At 43.4% G+C, this 15035-nt stretch overlaps 1 protein-coding gene across 5 annotated transcripts in view; it reads right to left on the bottom strand.

The window, feature by feature from the left end:
* Positions 1-428: 428 nt before the first annotated feature.
* Positions 429-15035, bottom strand: part of ARHGEF12 (Rho guanine nucleotide exchange factor 12) — a 154456-nt gene continuing 139849 nt past the window's right edge. For all 5 annotated transcript variants that reach the window (XM_011216814.3, XM_011216818.3, XM_034665987.1 and 2 more), the window contains 11 exons: positions 14796-14873; positions 13396-13471; positions 12707-12874; positions 11749-11836; positions 11172-11258; positions 10958-11037; positions 10427-10660; positions 7305-7772; positions 6215-6531; positions 5099-5168; positions 429-4515 (listed from right to left, as the gene is read on the bottom strand). In XM_011216814.3, the coding sequence (XP_011215116.1) occupies positions 4505-4515; positions 5099-5168; positions 6215-6531; positions 7305-7772; positions 10427-10660; positions 10958-11037; positions 11172-11258; positions 11749-11836; positions 12707-12874; positions 13396-13471; positions 14796-14873 (1677 nt within the window). In that variant the 3' untranslated portion in view covers positions 429-4504. The remainder of the gene's footprint in view (positions 4516-5098; positions 5169-6214; positions 6532-7304; positions 7773-10426; positions 10661-10957; positions 11038-11171; positions 11259-11748; positions 11837-12706; positions 12875-13395; positions 13472-14795; positions 14874-15035) is intronic.

The following is a 15035-nucleotide window of genomic DNA, read 5'->3' as shown; positions in this document are numbered from 1 at the left end:
TCAGATTTTCCTTTAGGGTAGCAGTAAGCCAAAGTTATTTTCAAGTGAACCATTAATCCCACTGATTTATACACTTAAAAATGGTTAAAATGACAAATTTTATGTGTATATGTTTTACAATTTAAAAAAATATACCCCAAATCACTCAACTGTACACTTTAAAGGAGTGAATTGTAAGATATGTGCATTATGCCTCAATAAACCTGCCCCAGGCGCCGCGACGTTCCCGGCTGCTGGTGTCCTCACGAAGCTCACACGTTAAGAGGTCAGCTGGCCGGTCTCACCAGGAAAGATGCTCTCACAAGCAGCAAATGGGGGACGGTTGCTGCCAGTAAGATTAATTACGGCCTCCTTGGTGTCTAAGCTTTTCCAGTGTAACTTGCAGAAGACCGCTCAAGAAGAATATAAATAAAAAGTCGCATCCTTGGTTCCTTTAAGCATATTTAATATTTGAACTCTCATTTTCTATTTTCCCAGACCCCAGAAAACAGAAAGATTTTAGATGACCAATATTTTGTTCCAGAAACATACAGCCTTATCAGCTAATTCATAAAAGAGCTATTTTACAAAGGTACATCTGGATAATTAGAACAATAAAGTCTTTTAGGCATTTCAAAATGTGATCAGTAAAAATACATGATTATTAATAAAGTTTTTTTTAAAGATAGTTCCAGATTTTTTTAAAAGTAATTTCTGTTAAAGAGTACATGATTGTATGGTGAACAAGGAAAATAAAATGTTCTAGTAGAAGAGGCTTATTAAAAATAACCAAGAGTGTGCACATGACAGTCACCACTTTTGTAGTACACCTGCTTCGCCGTTGGCACCTGGAAATGGCAGACAGGGCTTTCTTCTACGAGGTACATGTTTTTTTTCTCCCTACCAATTTATTATCGAAACCATCAGTACCAGTGGGGAAGGCATAAGGAACAAGGCAGAAGAAACTCTTTTCTCGAAGAAAGAACCATTTTGCAGATCACTGAAAAGGGGTGGGACAGTCAGAAGAAAACAGGATTTACAAAACAAAAACTGTAAGGTAGAGGGGGAAAACACTAGCCAGCAGAAGGACTAGAAGGTCCTGCCCAATTTTCTATTTTGAAGTCCTCTGTACACACTTCTCAGGGACGCCCTCTGTGACATACAGGGAAGGAATATCGACCACAGCTCCAGCAGCGCAGGATAACAGCACACACCGCCTTCAGAGAGGACGGCTTCCAGTTTGAAATACAGAAGCTCCGTGTAATACACCAAATTTACCAACATCACACACACAAAACACCAGTATGCAAGGAAAAGACAACTCACAGGAAGCATAATTATTTTCTTTAGCTTCTAAAAAGAAGAAAAAAATAATAAGCTTTTCTCCTTTAATCATATTAGGTTCCCCCTCTCTCCTCCAAAAACAAATAAAAAATTGTTCTAAAGAGACACATCCTTGGGGCGCCTGGCTGGCTCCGTTGGTGGAGCATGTGACTCCTGATCTTGGGGTTGTGGGTTTGAGCCCCACGTTGGGTGCAGAGGTTACTTACAGATAAAATCTTAAAAAAAAAAATAAGATAAAGAGGCACATCGTTTCTAACAGTGGTTAGAAGTTGTTTTGGGGAACAGGAAGCCAAAAAGCTAATGAAATATACCTTCTTATGGTACAATATAATAAATAGTTACAGTTTAGGTTCTAAAAGCCAAGACAACTCAGGCAGTCCAAGTTAGCTGATTTTAAAGTGTGCAAAATATATGGCTTCTAGGGCTGTAATCATGATTTTAAATTATAGCACTTTGGGGGCTTGCTGATTTGCCTTGATTAACTGTTCCTCTGAAAAGGAAGGAGACACTCCAAATGTAATTTGCCACTTAATAGCAAAGGAGCCATTAGGCCCACAGAAGAGAGCACAGGGTCACAGCAGGTCACTTGAACGGCTGAAACGCAGCGCTTCTGCTCTGGGGACGTTGCTTTGCTCACCACCCTTAAATCCAGCTTCTAGTCAAGTAACTTTGAGAAAACAGCTCTGATGGTGACCACTGCCACTCAAAGACAGGATGAATATCTAATTCCATCATCCTGAAGGGCAGATACCGTAGCAAAGTAAAGTGGATGTGATTAGAAAGGCCAAATGAAAAGGCGGGTGTGGGAGAAGTCAGGCTGGTTAAGATAAAAAGAACACTCAAAACTGGAATCTTTTCAGACTTAAGACTTTGTTTTGGGGCTTCATTTAAAAATCCAGATACGAATTTATTTGGAAGTACAAGAGCTATGGTCAAGCATTTTTCCAGTTAGCCCAGTTAAATTGCAGGAAAAGAAAAGTGAATTGTTGTTACGGACAAGATCTGGCTGAGCTAGAAGAGAAACCTTGAAGTTTCTTATATGAGTGCTAGAGAATCAAGTGATTACTCTGGACGGTCTGAACTTAAGGTGAAAGTTCTATTTTTTATTTACCTTTCTCCTGATTAAATGCCAGCTGAGGACACTGGTGGCAGGTGGCTACAGGTGTGTTAACCAGTTCAGTTGGGAGTGACCACATTGTTTCCAGCAGCACGTAACCATTCTGTTTCTATTTGCTTCCCTTAAGAGATAGAGAAAGTTCAAGTCCCAAGCTTCACTTACTAGCTTCTTCTAAAATTTTTACTCCCATTCTGATTTAATTGATACTTGGTCTACAACTCAAAATAGCATTCTAATTTAGAGATGAGGTCCAGCGATCCAAGTTGAGCTACTTAAAAACCTAGGTCAGGTTTGAAAAGGCAGGAAGTGGGAATGTGGACACAGATGAGCTTGTTAAGTCGTAGTGGTGTTTATGAAAGTAGTAGGGAACCTTTATCACTTGCGGTGAGAGTGCAGGGGAAGAGTAAAACAACATTCCGATCCCGATTACCCACAGGGTTCAGAGGGCACTACTGAAAGATATGAGCAGTGGAGGAACGCTTTGCGTATTAACAGAATTTGAAGATTTGACCAATGATTTAGTTCTAGTTGGCAAAAATACTCCAAAACATATATACCCGATGCACAAAGAAAACCACAGAAAGCCAATATAATTGAAGGAGTTCTCAAGTCCCGGTTCTGAAACATTGATCCACTGTAGGGTGCTGCCAATACTATAATTCATTCTAGAGCAGGCCGTTAGCAACCCCTTGCCCACAGTTTCCAGTGTATGCTCTGGTCTGCTATTGTTAAGGTCAGTCATGCACCAGCGTGGAGAACGTTCTGGCAGTGAAGTCAGAGGAAGTGCTTCTGGAGCTGGTTTGAGCAGCTCTGCCTTCTCCACCACATCCCTCTCCACTCCGCTCGTGGCTCTCCTCTTAACTCAAAGAGCCCTTTGGCACCATCAGTGCAAAATTAATATTAGAGTCAAACCTCCAGGTACTAAAATTTTACTGGCCTTATATTCAGCAGTACCCGTGGCTAATGATAGCCATGGTTCAACTCAGTAGTGATTCAGTTAGCTACCCTTCCCAGACTCTTTCCCCCACTCCCAGGCCCACCCTGCCTCAGCACCCCCACCCTGCCGCCATCTGAAGCATCTCCATTTGTTTGTTTTTTCCTTCCTGCTCAATCTGCAGGGATAATTTTACACAAGTGCCGAAGTCTCATGTATAATTATAAAAATGAACAATACCAAGAATAACAAATTTATAGCCAAGAAAATAAAATTTGCTTTTGTCTCCCTCCCAAATCCCTACCCTCAACAGAAAAGAAGACAAGAGAAGAAAACACACCCATTTTCAAGTGCCTGCTATTTAGTACACTGAGGATTTTCTGTTACTTGGGGGTGGATCCCAGCTACGGAGAAGAGGTGCTTGCCTCAGGCGGGAAGAAGCCCACCTAACTCTCTGCCCACCTGGGCAGCACACAGCTCCAGTCCTCTGCACACAGGAGCCATGGGCATACTGTGCCTTTGAGGTGCCCCTCCAAGACCAGGACAGCAGAGGGCATGGAATACAGTTGCATGAAGGCTGGATGCTCCTCCCTCCCCCGGCTTCCTTCCTCCTCTCCGCCTCTGGACCCAGCCTCCTAATACCTCCTCCGGAACTCTTGGCTTCAGGAGCAACTGACCCTTGGGTGTACTAAATACGAAGGGCTAAAACTCTCACTACTCAATTAAAACAAAACATGGCAAAATAAAAATTAAAATGTGCTTTCAAATACGGAATGAAGTCAAATAAATACATCTGATTTTCTCTTTTTCTTAAGTCTAAGTAAAATTTCATATCCTACACCCAAAGCTCTATACATTTGGTTTTTGTTCTGAATCAAAATGAATTTCCGATTGTGAGGAGAGCAGAGTGAGGGCGTCGGGACTCCCTCACTGACAGACTAGTGCAGCTGCCGGACCGTGAAGAACCAGTCCCACTCTGGGAGCCCGGGCACATGGCCACCCCCGGGGGCTTCACAGGCAGACCCTCTGTCGCACACTCTCTCTGCGTCCACGGTGGAGCCAGGATGGGTGGTATACAAGGCCGATGCTCAAAGTCCAACAACCTTCAGTCACCTCCAGGACACGCGGCTCTAACTTTTATCTGGGAAGAATAAAGATACAGAGATCAAATTAAGAAGAACAAATTAACACTCAGAGAATACCTATGACATCTGTGCGTCTCGGTATGTCTTTCTAGATCAGAGAGGCCTCACTGGAAAACCGGTCAAGCAAGTGAGGACGAACTGCACTGAGCACAGACCCACTTGCAGTCACGGGAGACGGCGCTCTCGCGGTTAGGACAGGCGCCAGGGTACAGCAAGGCCCCGGGGCCACGAGCCTCCCTCACGGCAGCCATGGCAAATCTCTCAGGAATCCAGGATTTACCAGGCTTACCCCCGCCCCGATTTCTGCTCTTGCAAAGGTGAAGACAGAGGAGGTGAGGGGTTGGGGGCGGGGGAGATGGTGCAGTAACTGACAGCCACAGCTCCTCTTAGAAGAGGAAGAGCAGAGTCAGCAAACAGCCTCTGCTTGATCTATGATGTTTGGAAACAAGCGGTTTTTTAAAGACAGGAAAGAAATGGAATCTCAGAAGGTTTCCACTTTAAAGAATAATAAATCATTTCATTCGATGTACTGTTCAGGCAGAATGATTCGAGAGTTGGGAATCCACAATGTTCACATACCTGAGTGCTTGTCTGTGAGGGCTGATCCAGCCAGCCTTTGGCAAAGCATGCTGTAACTTTCTTCCACCTTCTGTAAAATAAAACCCATAGGATTTTCATTTGAACATTGTAATTTTTCTTTATGAAAACAGGAAAGCAAGCTTTTTCATATTACCGGTACATACTTCTGGATTTCCACATTAACGTCCTTAAGAATTTTGTTAGTCAGGGAGAAAAGTGAATTCCTTTTACCTGTTTCTCCCTTGAGTGAATAACTGAGAACTTTCTCACGTAAACGTGATTTTCCCACCCCCAGAGTCGCCCTGAAAAATGGTCCCACAGGTGACAAGAGCTCTGTTACAGCCAACCTGCACACAACAGCCTCCTGGATGCCTCATCAGCCCCAGGATGACACTACCTACAGTCGCATGAAAAAGGGAAAACCTATCACATGAAGTTGAAAGAAAAACTAAGGGACGCGAGTCTTGAGCTAAAAGGCTAAGAATACTTTTAATGTTGTCCCTAAAGCTTCTAACTAAATGAAGTCATGAAAAACATTTGGGCTCCACTGATGACAAACTTTAGGGTAAAGTCCTTTTCTCAGAAATCACCACGGAAGTCAGTTTCGAAATAGCGGCCCGTACAGGGACGACCTCAACTCCGATTCACAAAAATCCACTCAGGCCCAGCTCTCCAGATCATGGGGGCCGCTGCAGCCAACTTCTGCGTGGCAGAGCGTCTGGGAAACTACCCCCATCTAACAATTCACGGGAAATTAATAAGTAAAGCATTTCCTACGAGATTCCTAGTGACACAAACCCCGCCTATGTCATTGGTTTGCTGTTTACGGCGACCGGCCAATAACCCCAAACATATCTGGGGTCTTACGCTGAGAAACCCACACAAGCAGGCAGTCTGCAGCGCTACGACGTTTTCTGTTCTTGTGATCCGCAACCAGATGTGCCGTGCCGACCTCGGCTTTTTATCCAAGTCTATTCACGGGAATGGTCAAAGAAGACAGCAAATCTAGAACCTGAACAAGCTCGCTGGCATCAGCATTCCGGTTATTCTCTACCTCCTCCCTGCAAGAAATACGTTTCTCTACCCAAGCCACGTGGACACTGAGCTCTGAGGTACCTTTAAGTGTTCAAGGTCAGCCTCGATCTTCCGAATGTACTCCATAATCTGGCTCTGAGAGTCTGCACAAGAGGGGGGACTCTGGATCTCAAAACAGGAATCCTCCATAGCCCCCCAGCGCTGCTGGAGCAGGAATTCGGGGGTGAACGGTGAAGCCGCCCCGTCGGAATGGGCACGCTGGGGCGAGTGCTGGTGTGGGCGGGCAGAGTCTGTGGAGGGGATGCCTGCCGGGGGCGGCGGGGGGAGCAAGGAAGCAACGTCCTCATCCGTGGAGCTCTCCTGCACCGCTTCATAGCCATCAAGAATCAGATAGTTTCCTGTGACAGACACAGAACAGCCTGATGAGCTTCGTGCCGCCATCCTCACGTCAAAAAATAGAGACAGGGTGATATGCTGACAACCTTAAAAGCCGTTAAAGAGGGAGAAAAGCCATTAATTCCCCACCTCCCGAGTTCAGTTTTAAGTACATCAGAATCTTCTCACTTCAGGCTGGAGCTAAACTTAGCAAACTTTCCTGTAATTTCCGAATAATTTCAGATTAGTTAGCATCTTAAAAGCTGGAAGCTACAAAGTCCCTGTATGATCTTGCCACCGCTCCCCAGCCACAGAGCTCTCGTGCCTCATCTCCCACCACCTCCCCCCTCCCCCTGCATGTGGGCCTGGTTCTCTGCTGCATCCCCTGCTCCCAGACACCACAGGGCTTCCTCCCCCACTGCCCGCGCTGCTCTGCTCCCATGCTTCCTCACACAGGCCCTCCTCCCTGACCGCCCTGTCTGCCCCTCGGCCTGACTTACGTTTCCTCCTAATTCTTCTTACCATCTGACATCTGTGGGTTTACTTATTTACCATGACACTTTCCTCACTAGTACTTAAGCTTCGCAAGGATAGTGGATCTTTCTGTGTTTTATTCAATGCTGTATCTCCCAGCACCCAGGATGGGGTCTGGCATGGAGCAGACTCAGGAATTATTTACCGCATGAAAGAGTAAGTCACACACACACACAGAGGCTAATGCATGGATACCCAAACAATATCCATAAGCGCAGATAATAACGATCAAGATCAAAGTTTAAACGTGAAAGAAACTTGCCTGAGATGCGCAAAGTAACATCCTCTTCCTTCTGAACTGCTCCATCACCTTCTGATGGGTTATCATCACTATGTGCTTCACGGGCATCAAAAAAGTGCTCTCCACTCTCATCGAGACTCCCTTCTGGCTCCGCAGGAGGCATCTCTGGGGTCATAATCACGTGGTCCATTACTAAAATGTTACTTGCCTGGCTATCTTGGAATGCCAGTACCACTGAATCCCGCGGAGCCGAAGATTCAGCTGAAGTCCGTGGACTGTAACAAGTTGCAATGTCACCAGTTCCAGTTCTAAAGGGCATCTGTCCTTCACCAGGAGGACAGGCCTTACTATTCTCAGAGTTCTGGGCTCCACCGTTTGTCTGCACCCCTGAAGACGCTGTCCTATATCTTGGGAAATGTGGCCAGTCTTCCTGAGTGCTCTTCTCAGTCAAACCCAGCTGTTGGACGAGCAACTGCTTCAGCAAGCCCACTGGAAGATTTTGGGAGGGAGGGAAAAAACCACACATTCACAACAATAACCGCAGACTAGTTTATGGAGTTATCCATTATTTCTAAGAGTAAGTGCCTTTTTAATAACACAGACTCAAAATATTAATTTCATGCGATCATTTTGTTGTTGTTGTTTTGTATTGAAAAACGAAATAAGGCACCATCTAGAGAAGATTTAATATGACACAAGACTTGGAAAGATGTAAGCCTTCTGAATGGGGCGGCACTCCTAAATCACCAAGAGCATGCCTGCCTCTTTTCTCTTCCACATAACCTGAGTAATACCCCAAAAGTACTTCTTAAAAGGACGTTAAGAAGCTGTGTTATGCTAGAAAAGAAGCCCTCCAATTTTCCTTTTTCCAGAAACAGACATTGTATACACAGGTGTTATTTTTTTCTAATTTTATTAGACACACAGAATGTTTATCATTTATAATAACCCAAGGAATCTCCTTAAATGGTGAAGAAAATAAAGCTGGCCTGAAATGAGATTTACTTTCAATATTTGTCAGCATGAATCCTTCCAAAGGAAAATGTTTCTGAGTTTTTAAAAATGCCCTTACTGGTGGCACACGTCCCTCAGGCTGTTGAAAAGAGAAGCAACTGAATTTTCAACGGGCCAGTGTACACTGGGAGGCCACCCCTACAATGACAGTCCCTGCGACAGTGTCAGTCAAACAAGCAGAAATCCTTCTGACTGCTCATTCAGGAGCATCGACAATAAATCAGATTTAGAGACTGTGATCAACTCCTGACTTTTCACTCTGGCTTTATTTCTATCTTCTGTGTCTTCTGACAGACAGTCTCCACTGGTCTTTGGTCCTCTGTCCTTCCCTTCTGCCCACACTTCCTAAGGATGCTATGCATTCCTATGACTCTGACACTCAAATCCGTCTCCTCCCTACCTTCTCACCAAAGCCCAGGCTTAAAACTCCAACTTCCGGCTCGTTACTTCCTCTTAAAGAGCTTGCCAGTTTTAAAATTGAGCTCATAAACTCTGGCAAATAGAAAAAGGGGAAAAAAAGAAAGTGTGGCAGTGGGGTGTGGTGGTCCTTTCTGACTTTGATTTCGGACAAGAACATTGAAATCATCTAAATATTCCCTCTTCTTTGCCCTTGCACCAACCAAGTTGATTGTTTTATTTGTTGACTCTCACTTGACTTTTATTCCTGATACCGTTCTAGTCCAAAGCCTTTTAACCTCAAGCCTAGACGACTACAGTGGCTTCACACCAGCCACACCCTCCTGGCTCATCCCATTCCAACCCTTCTTCCACCCTCTCGGCCTGAGCCATCTGTTCTCACTAGTTGTACCCTAGCTTCAAAACTTCCAAGGGTTCTCAGCAGCTACAGCAACCCTTCTCAGCCTTTCCCCTCCTCAAGTACACCTGCAAGACGGGACAGGCTCCCATTTATAAGTGATTCTCAGCCAGGCTGAAGAGGGAGGGGGTAGCAAACAGAGTGGCAAGGGCCACCCATCTTGTGGATGTGCGCTGTGTGTGTATGTGTGTGTGTGTGTGTGAGAGAGAGAGAGAAGAGAGAGAGAGAGAGGGTGGGCCAAGGTTGAGAGTATTGCAATCTCTACAAGAAAATTAAAAGAATATCTGTAGTTTGGAAAAGCACGTGCTGTGCCATCCTTTTTCTAAAAAAAAAAAAAAGAGTGAGCACGTGTGTGTGTGTGAGAGAGAGAGAGTGAGGGAGGCATAGAAGGAGAGAGGGAGAGAGGGAGGGAGACAAAGAGAGGGAAAGAGAATCTTAAGTAGGCTTTCACTTGCAGTAAAATGCCCAGTGCAGAGCCCAATGCAGTGCCATGCAGTGAATGCCCAGTGCAGAGCCCTATGTGGGGCTCGACCTCGTGACCCTAAGATGATGACCTGAGCTGAAGTCAAGAGTGGGATGCTCGGGGCGCCTGGGTGGCACAGCGGTTAAGCGTCTGCCTTCGGCTCAGGGCGTGATCCCAGCGTTGTGGGATCGAGCCCCACATCAGGCTCCTCTGCTACGAGCCTGCTTCTTCCTCTCCCACTCCCCCTGCTTGTGTTCCCTCTCTCGCTGGCTGTCTCTATCTCTGTTGAATAAATAAATAAAATCTTTAAAAAAAAAAAAAAAAGAGTGGGACGCTCGACGGACTGAGCCACCCAGGCGCCCTGTATGTTGTGCCATTCTTAAAATCCAGAGGACTCAATGTGGTGTTGAAGGTTTACAATGGCTGGCCTCAGCATCCCATCTCCTATCTTTCCAAGTTTGTCTCCAACACCTTGCACTAAAGTGGTCTGCTCACTGCTCTCGGAGCGCCCTTGGGGCCTCCTGCCTCTGTGCTTCTGGTCCTACCATTATTCCTACGTGTAAAGCCTCTACATACCCCCGAGTCTTACCCATTCTTCAAGGCAATAATCACCTCTCTCTTGTCTCCTGATGCGTCCCCCTCTGGTCACCACAACCAGATCAGTTCTGACATACCTGCACCCGTTACTTAAAAAGTGGGCGGTTTTCTATCATCTTCCCAACTAGATGGTAAAATTCTTTAGGGGAAAAGTCAGAGTTCCCACTTCTTCGGGCTCTCCCTAAGTGCTGCACAGTACAGGACACAACCCTGGTACTTCACAAGTGTCTGTATTAACTCATGAATAAAACTTACAATTCCTTAGTGCATCCAGCGCCCACCGTTCTTCCGAGGCAGGCAAGTGTGGGTCTGGGATTGGGATCTGATAACTTGCTCCGGCTTCCTGCAGAGTCCCATCTGCATGCTGCTCCTTAGCAAACTGCCTCTCGGCCACAAACAGATCATCTACCTCGGATTTCCCAGAGGTCCCCAGTGAATGAGACTGAGGTTTTGACGACATTAAGGGAGACTCTAATCCCAAATCTCTGTCTGTCCAATGGAACAGAAAAAGTAGAATAGATCTTAAACAAAGCTTTAAATTTTTAACGTGAAGCATTCAGGAAATACTTGGAACAAGATAAATACGTGAGCACAGAGATCATCGGCTGTGAAGTAACATACGCGGTGCTCAGAGCACTGTTACGAGCGCACAGAGCAGGCTCCTAAGCGCAGTTTGTGAAAGCCAACAGCTGATGCGCATACACCGAAAGACTTCCAGTTTCTCTGCATTTTCCTAAGTAACACACAGACTACATTCTTCCGGGTAAACCTAACAGACCAGTTTACCTGGACTCTGCAGACCAGGGACCGAAATGCTGTGGTGTCCCACCTTTAACTTTGGAGCTGCTTCTTCATCGTTGTCTCCTCTGTGGAAGAAAGAAAATTGTCTTTCAGCGTCATGAGGTGCCTAAACGTTGCTGCAACGAAATGTTAGAATCACCCATTCATCTGCTGACCACGACCCTGAGTCAGTCCTCCTGCGATGCAGGGGCACACTCACTCGCAAGGTGGTGACTGTGGCAACGGGATGGGCTTTGCGGATTGTTCCTTCACGGATGCGGCCATCCGACAGATTAGGTCTTGCCAGCTGCAGGAAGTTTAAAAAGGATCCAAAACCCAAAAGGGAAAGGAAAAGAAAATGCCCTTTAAATACACTCAGAAAGAAATAACAACGGAAACAAACAAACTAGAAACCAAACTGAGCCAATCCAACAAAAAAACCCTACTTCCGCCAGTGTCTTTATTTCGGCTCTGTAAGTAGAGATCATAAAAAACGCTGTACCTTAAAGAAAAACCTAATAACATGGATACACTACGCATTAAAAAACTTCACTTGACAGTTCTGAGAATTTTTCTTTAGAAAAGATACTTTCAATAGCATAGAATCAAAATAAGGGACATTAATCTAAAGAGGAACACGTTCTTAGAAAAACACCTCGAAAAGAAGACAGAAGTGCTTGTTTCAATATAGTTTTTGGTTTCCAAAGTAGTATTACACAAACCAAGTTAAGTTTATGGACTAATATATTCAGCATAATAAAAACTATTAGAGCAAGCTAGCTCTATCTAATACATACACAGTCTTTTCGGAAACTGTCTGTGCCACCAGTTCATAAATTTGGGCTCCATTGTCTGACATGGAGATGACAAATAAAGCTTTGTTATCTGGAAGAAACAAGACAGAAATTACTCTTACAACATGAATATGACCTACAGAGGCCATGAAGATAATTCTAGGGTCCCGGTTTATTCTGCACCCTAATCTGGGTAAAGGTTAATGGGCTCACTTTGTAAAAATTCATCAAGCTATACACTTAAAATTTGTGCAATTTATTGTATGTTATACTGTATATATTATACTTCAATAAAACCAAGATCATAAAAACTAGCACGGATGCCACAGTAACTTCGTAGAAAAAGGAGGTGTCCATTTATCTGACTTACTGAACACTGGGACGTTTTTGCATTTATTCTGAATTGCCCTTTTGCTAAACAGTTGACTTAATAATATTCGATAAATGTTGGAGGAAAGAGGTCATCAGTTTATCTTGCCGTTATGGAACTAACACATTTTAAAAGGGATTCCACTGTTACTACAGTTAACAAATAATTTGCTAACTTAAACTGATTTCAAAAAAACCCAAACTACACCCACCTCTCCATTTTTGTTTGTTTGTTCTTTTATCACAAATCAAAAAGCATACCACTCTAAGGAAAGCTTTTCACTGGGATTACCTCTCAGTTCACCATCTTCCTTGGTGTCTGTCAATGATTTGAACATGGAATAAAGATCAAAGTAGCATGCAGGAAATTTCCAAGTGCCAAAAACTGCTCAGAGGAACGTAGGCTTCCCAAATTATTTGGGGGCATAAACTCTTAATTTATTTTCTAAGCAGTAAATACATTCCATTTCATTTGTCTAAGAATATGAAGAAACAAAACTCTATACCAGTCGGGCTATTTGAACAATTCCGAATGTCTCATGCAACTTTACGATGAACCTGAAGGTTACTGTCACCCCGCGGACATACTTGCCTGTTGCCACTTGTCGAACCAACACTGTATTCAACTTAATGACAGGGCTAAATGTGTGTTTGCTGTCAGCGGTAGACGCCAGAATCTTACTATGACATCTTAACACCAGTCTGTCATCCTGCTTTTGTAACAATACAAGAATGTCTTCCAGCAGCAATGTGTATAGATCTAGAAATCAAAATGGGGAGAAGGTGATTAGCACAGAAATTGAAATGTGTTTTATAAACTTTGTAACAATTTGACAGAGAAAATTTATTTCTGTTAAATCTAACACATTTTAAAAGTTGACTTGATATTGTCTTTTTTAGTTTCATTTTTTAATAATTCATTTTTATATTGTATCACACCGAAGTGTCAGTCTGTGACTGACAAGAAAAAAAAAAAACCATGATTCCTCACCACAGATAGTCTGAAATGAAATGGAGTGGTTTAAAGAAAGCTTATTAGAAAGCTCATTGGAATACACGAATGATGAAGACAGGACTGAATCACGACAAACTTTTCTGCTTCAGCCCTCTGAATATTTAACGTACTTCACCTAGAACAAAATAACATAAGCAGATCTTCTGCAAAAATTACACAGGGCAGCACTGCTCACTGCTGTCACTGAACCCCATGAACAGCTGTCTCTTCTCGAGGGGAACTTTACTTTCTCCACCCTCCCCAAAACTGACGGATATTACACCTACCAATAGTTTTATCTCGGTTCACCTTCCAGACCAATGGCCCTTCATGAATCATCTTCCTTTTTGTTAAATCCAAATTCTGCCAAAATCAAGAGAATTACACACAAATTATTTCCAAGCACTTAGTGAGATGACTGAATTCCAGTCTCTTTTCAAGAAATTCTGCATATAAAAGATGCTATTTACCTTCACTATCATTATTGGTATCTGCCAACTACTGAACATGGAATAAAGACCAAGTTACAGTAAGCTCCATATAATTTCTTAAAAAGTTAGAGGTATCTTGTAGAAAAACATTCAGGAGTGCTGCCTTTTAAATCTCACACTAAATACATCCTAATTGCTTATGAAAATGAACTGACAAACATTCAGCCACTGGATTTGCAGCCCATCCCCTAATTTTTCTATGAGAAGCTAGATGAGGATGATGCATAGCTTATCGATCTGTAAGAGGCCTGTAAGTGCCAGGCTCTAGTTCCAAACAAAGTTCTAAGGAACAGTACCCATGAAAAAGTCCAGGTAGTACTTGACCTTGCTCTATACAGTAATAATTTATTTATTTTTTTAAAGATGTATTTATTTATTTGAGGGGGGCACGGGAGCGGGAGAGGAAGAGAGAGAATCCCAAGCAGACTCCCCGCTGAGCATGGAGCCCCAAGTGGGACTTGATCCTGGGACCCTGAGATCATGACCTGAGCCGAAATCAAGAGCTGGACGCTTACCCGACTGAGCCCACCCAGGTGCTCCTAAATACTAATAATTTAGTAAGAGAATGATCTCTTAGTATAGGTAGCCCTAGAAAAATCTCATTCTCTGGAAATGAAGGGGCTAAGCATATTAAGCATACTTTTTGATAAGTTGCTATATATGATATAAAAGTCTAGTTAACCAGCCACCAAATAAATCTACCACATCTACCACCTACTGAAACAGTACAAGACTGAAAATCCTAAGCAGTTCCTTAAAACAAAAGCTTCACATAATAGAAATGGCAAACACAAAATACTATCCTTCCTGTAATGGTTTCAACTTTTATGCTTTTGAAGAGCTTCATGAAAAAATTATTACCTTGTTTTACTCAATAATATGGAAAGTTCCCAGAGTAAACACCCCTACTTTCATTCAAAGTATAAGAACACAATAAAATTAAAGAGTTAATGCTCCTTAAGTCTCCCACAAATTCCTGTTAAAAAAGCTAGTTTTATACAAAATATTCCTCTTATGAAAGACTAAAGTCATCTTCATAGACCAGACGTTAAAAAGGAAGAACAGAATCATAAATATAGACAATCTATGATACACGAACTTCTTCAGGTGATGGATGCCCCTCTGAGATGTTAGTGACCTGCCAGGTCTTTAGTAAATTGTATTTTTTTAAAAATTATGATCAGACCATCTCTCACCCTGAGCTCTTCCACGTTTGGGTACTCCGACAACTTCAGATTGGAGGTATCCAGACGACGCTGATAGTCTTCTAAACGCTGAAAATTAAGACAAGATGGAGGTGAGGTTACTGCTTTGGATATCAATGGTCTCCCTGTTCTGAAGCCAAATGGATGTTTTTTACCTGCATGTTACAGAGCTCTCTGCAACACTAGACATAACTGACAGCTCACTCTCTTTCTTTCTTTTGGAGAGAAAGC

This window comes from Ailuropoda melanoleuca, chromosome 8, assembly GCF_002007445.2.
Source record: "Ailuropoda melanoleuca isolate Jingjing chromosome 8, ASM200744v2, whole genome shotgun sequence".
Classification (NCBI taxonomy): domain Eukaryota; kingdom Metazoa; phylum Chordata; class Mammalia; order Carnivora; family Ursidae; genus Ailuropoda; species Ailuropoda melanoleuca.
Note: the sequence above shows the minus strand (reverse complement) of the source record. Positions and strands in the feature narration are given on the sequence as shown.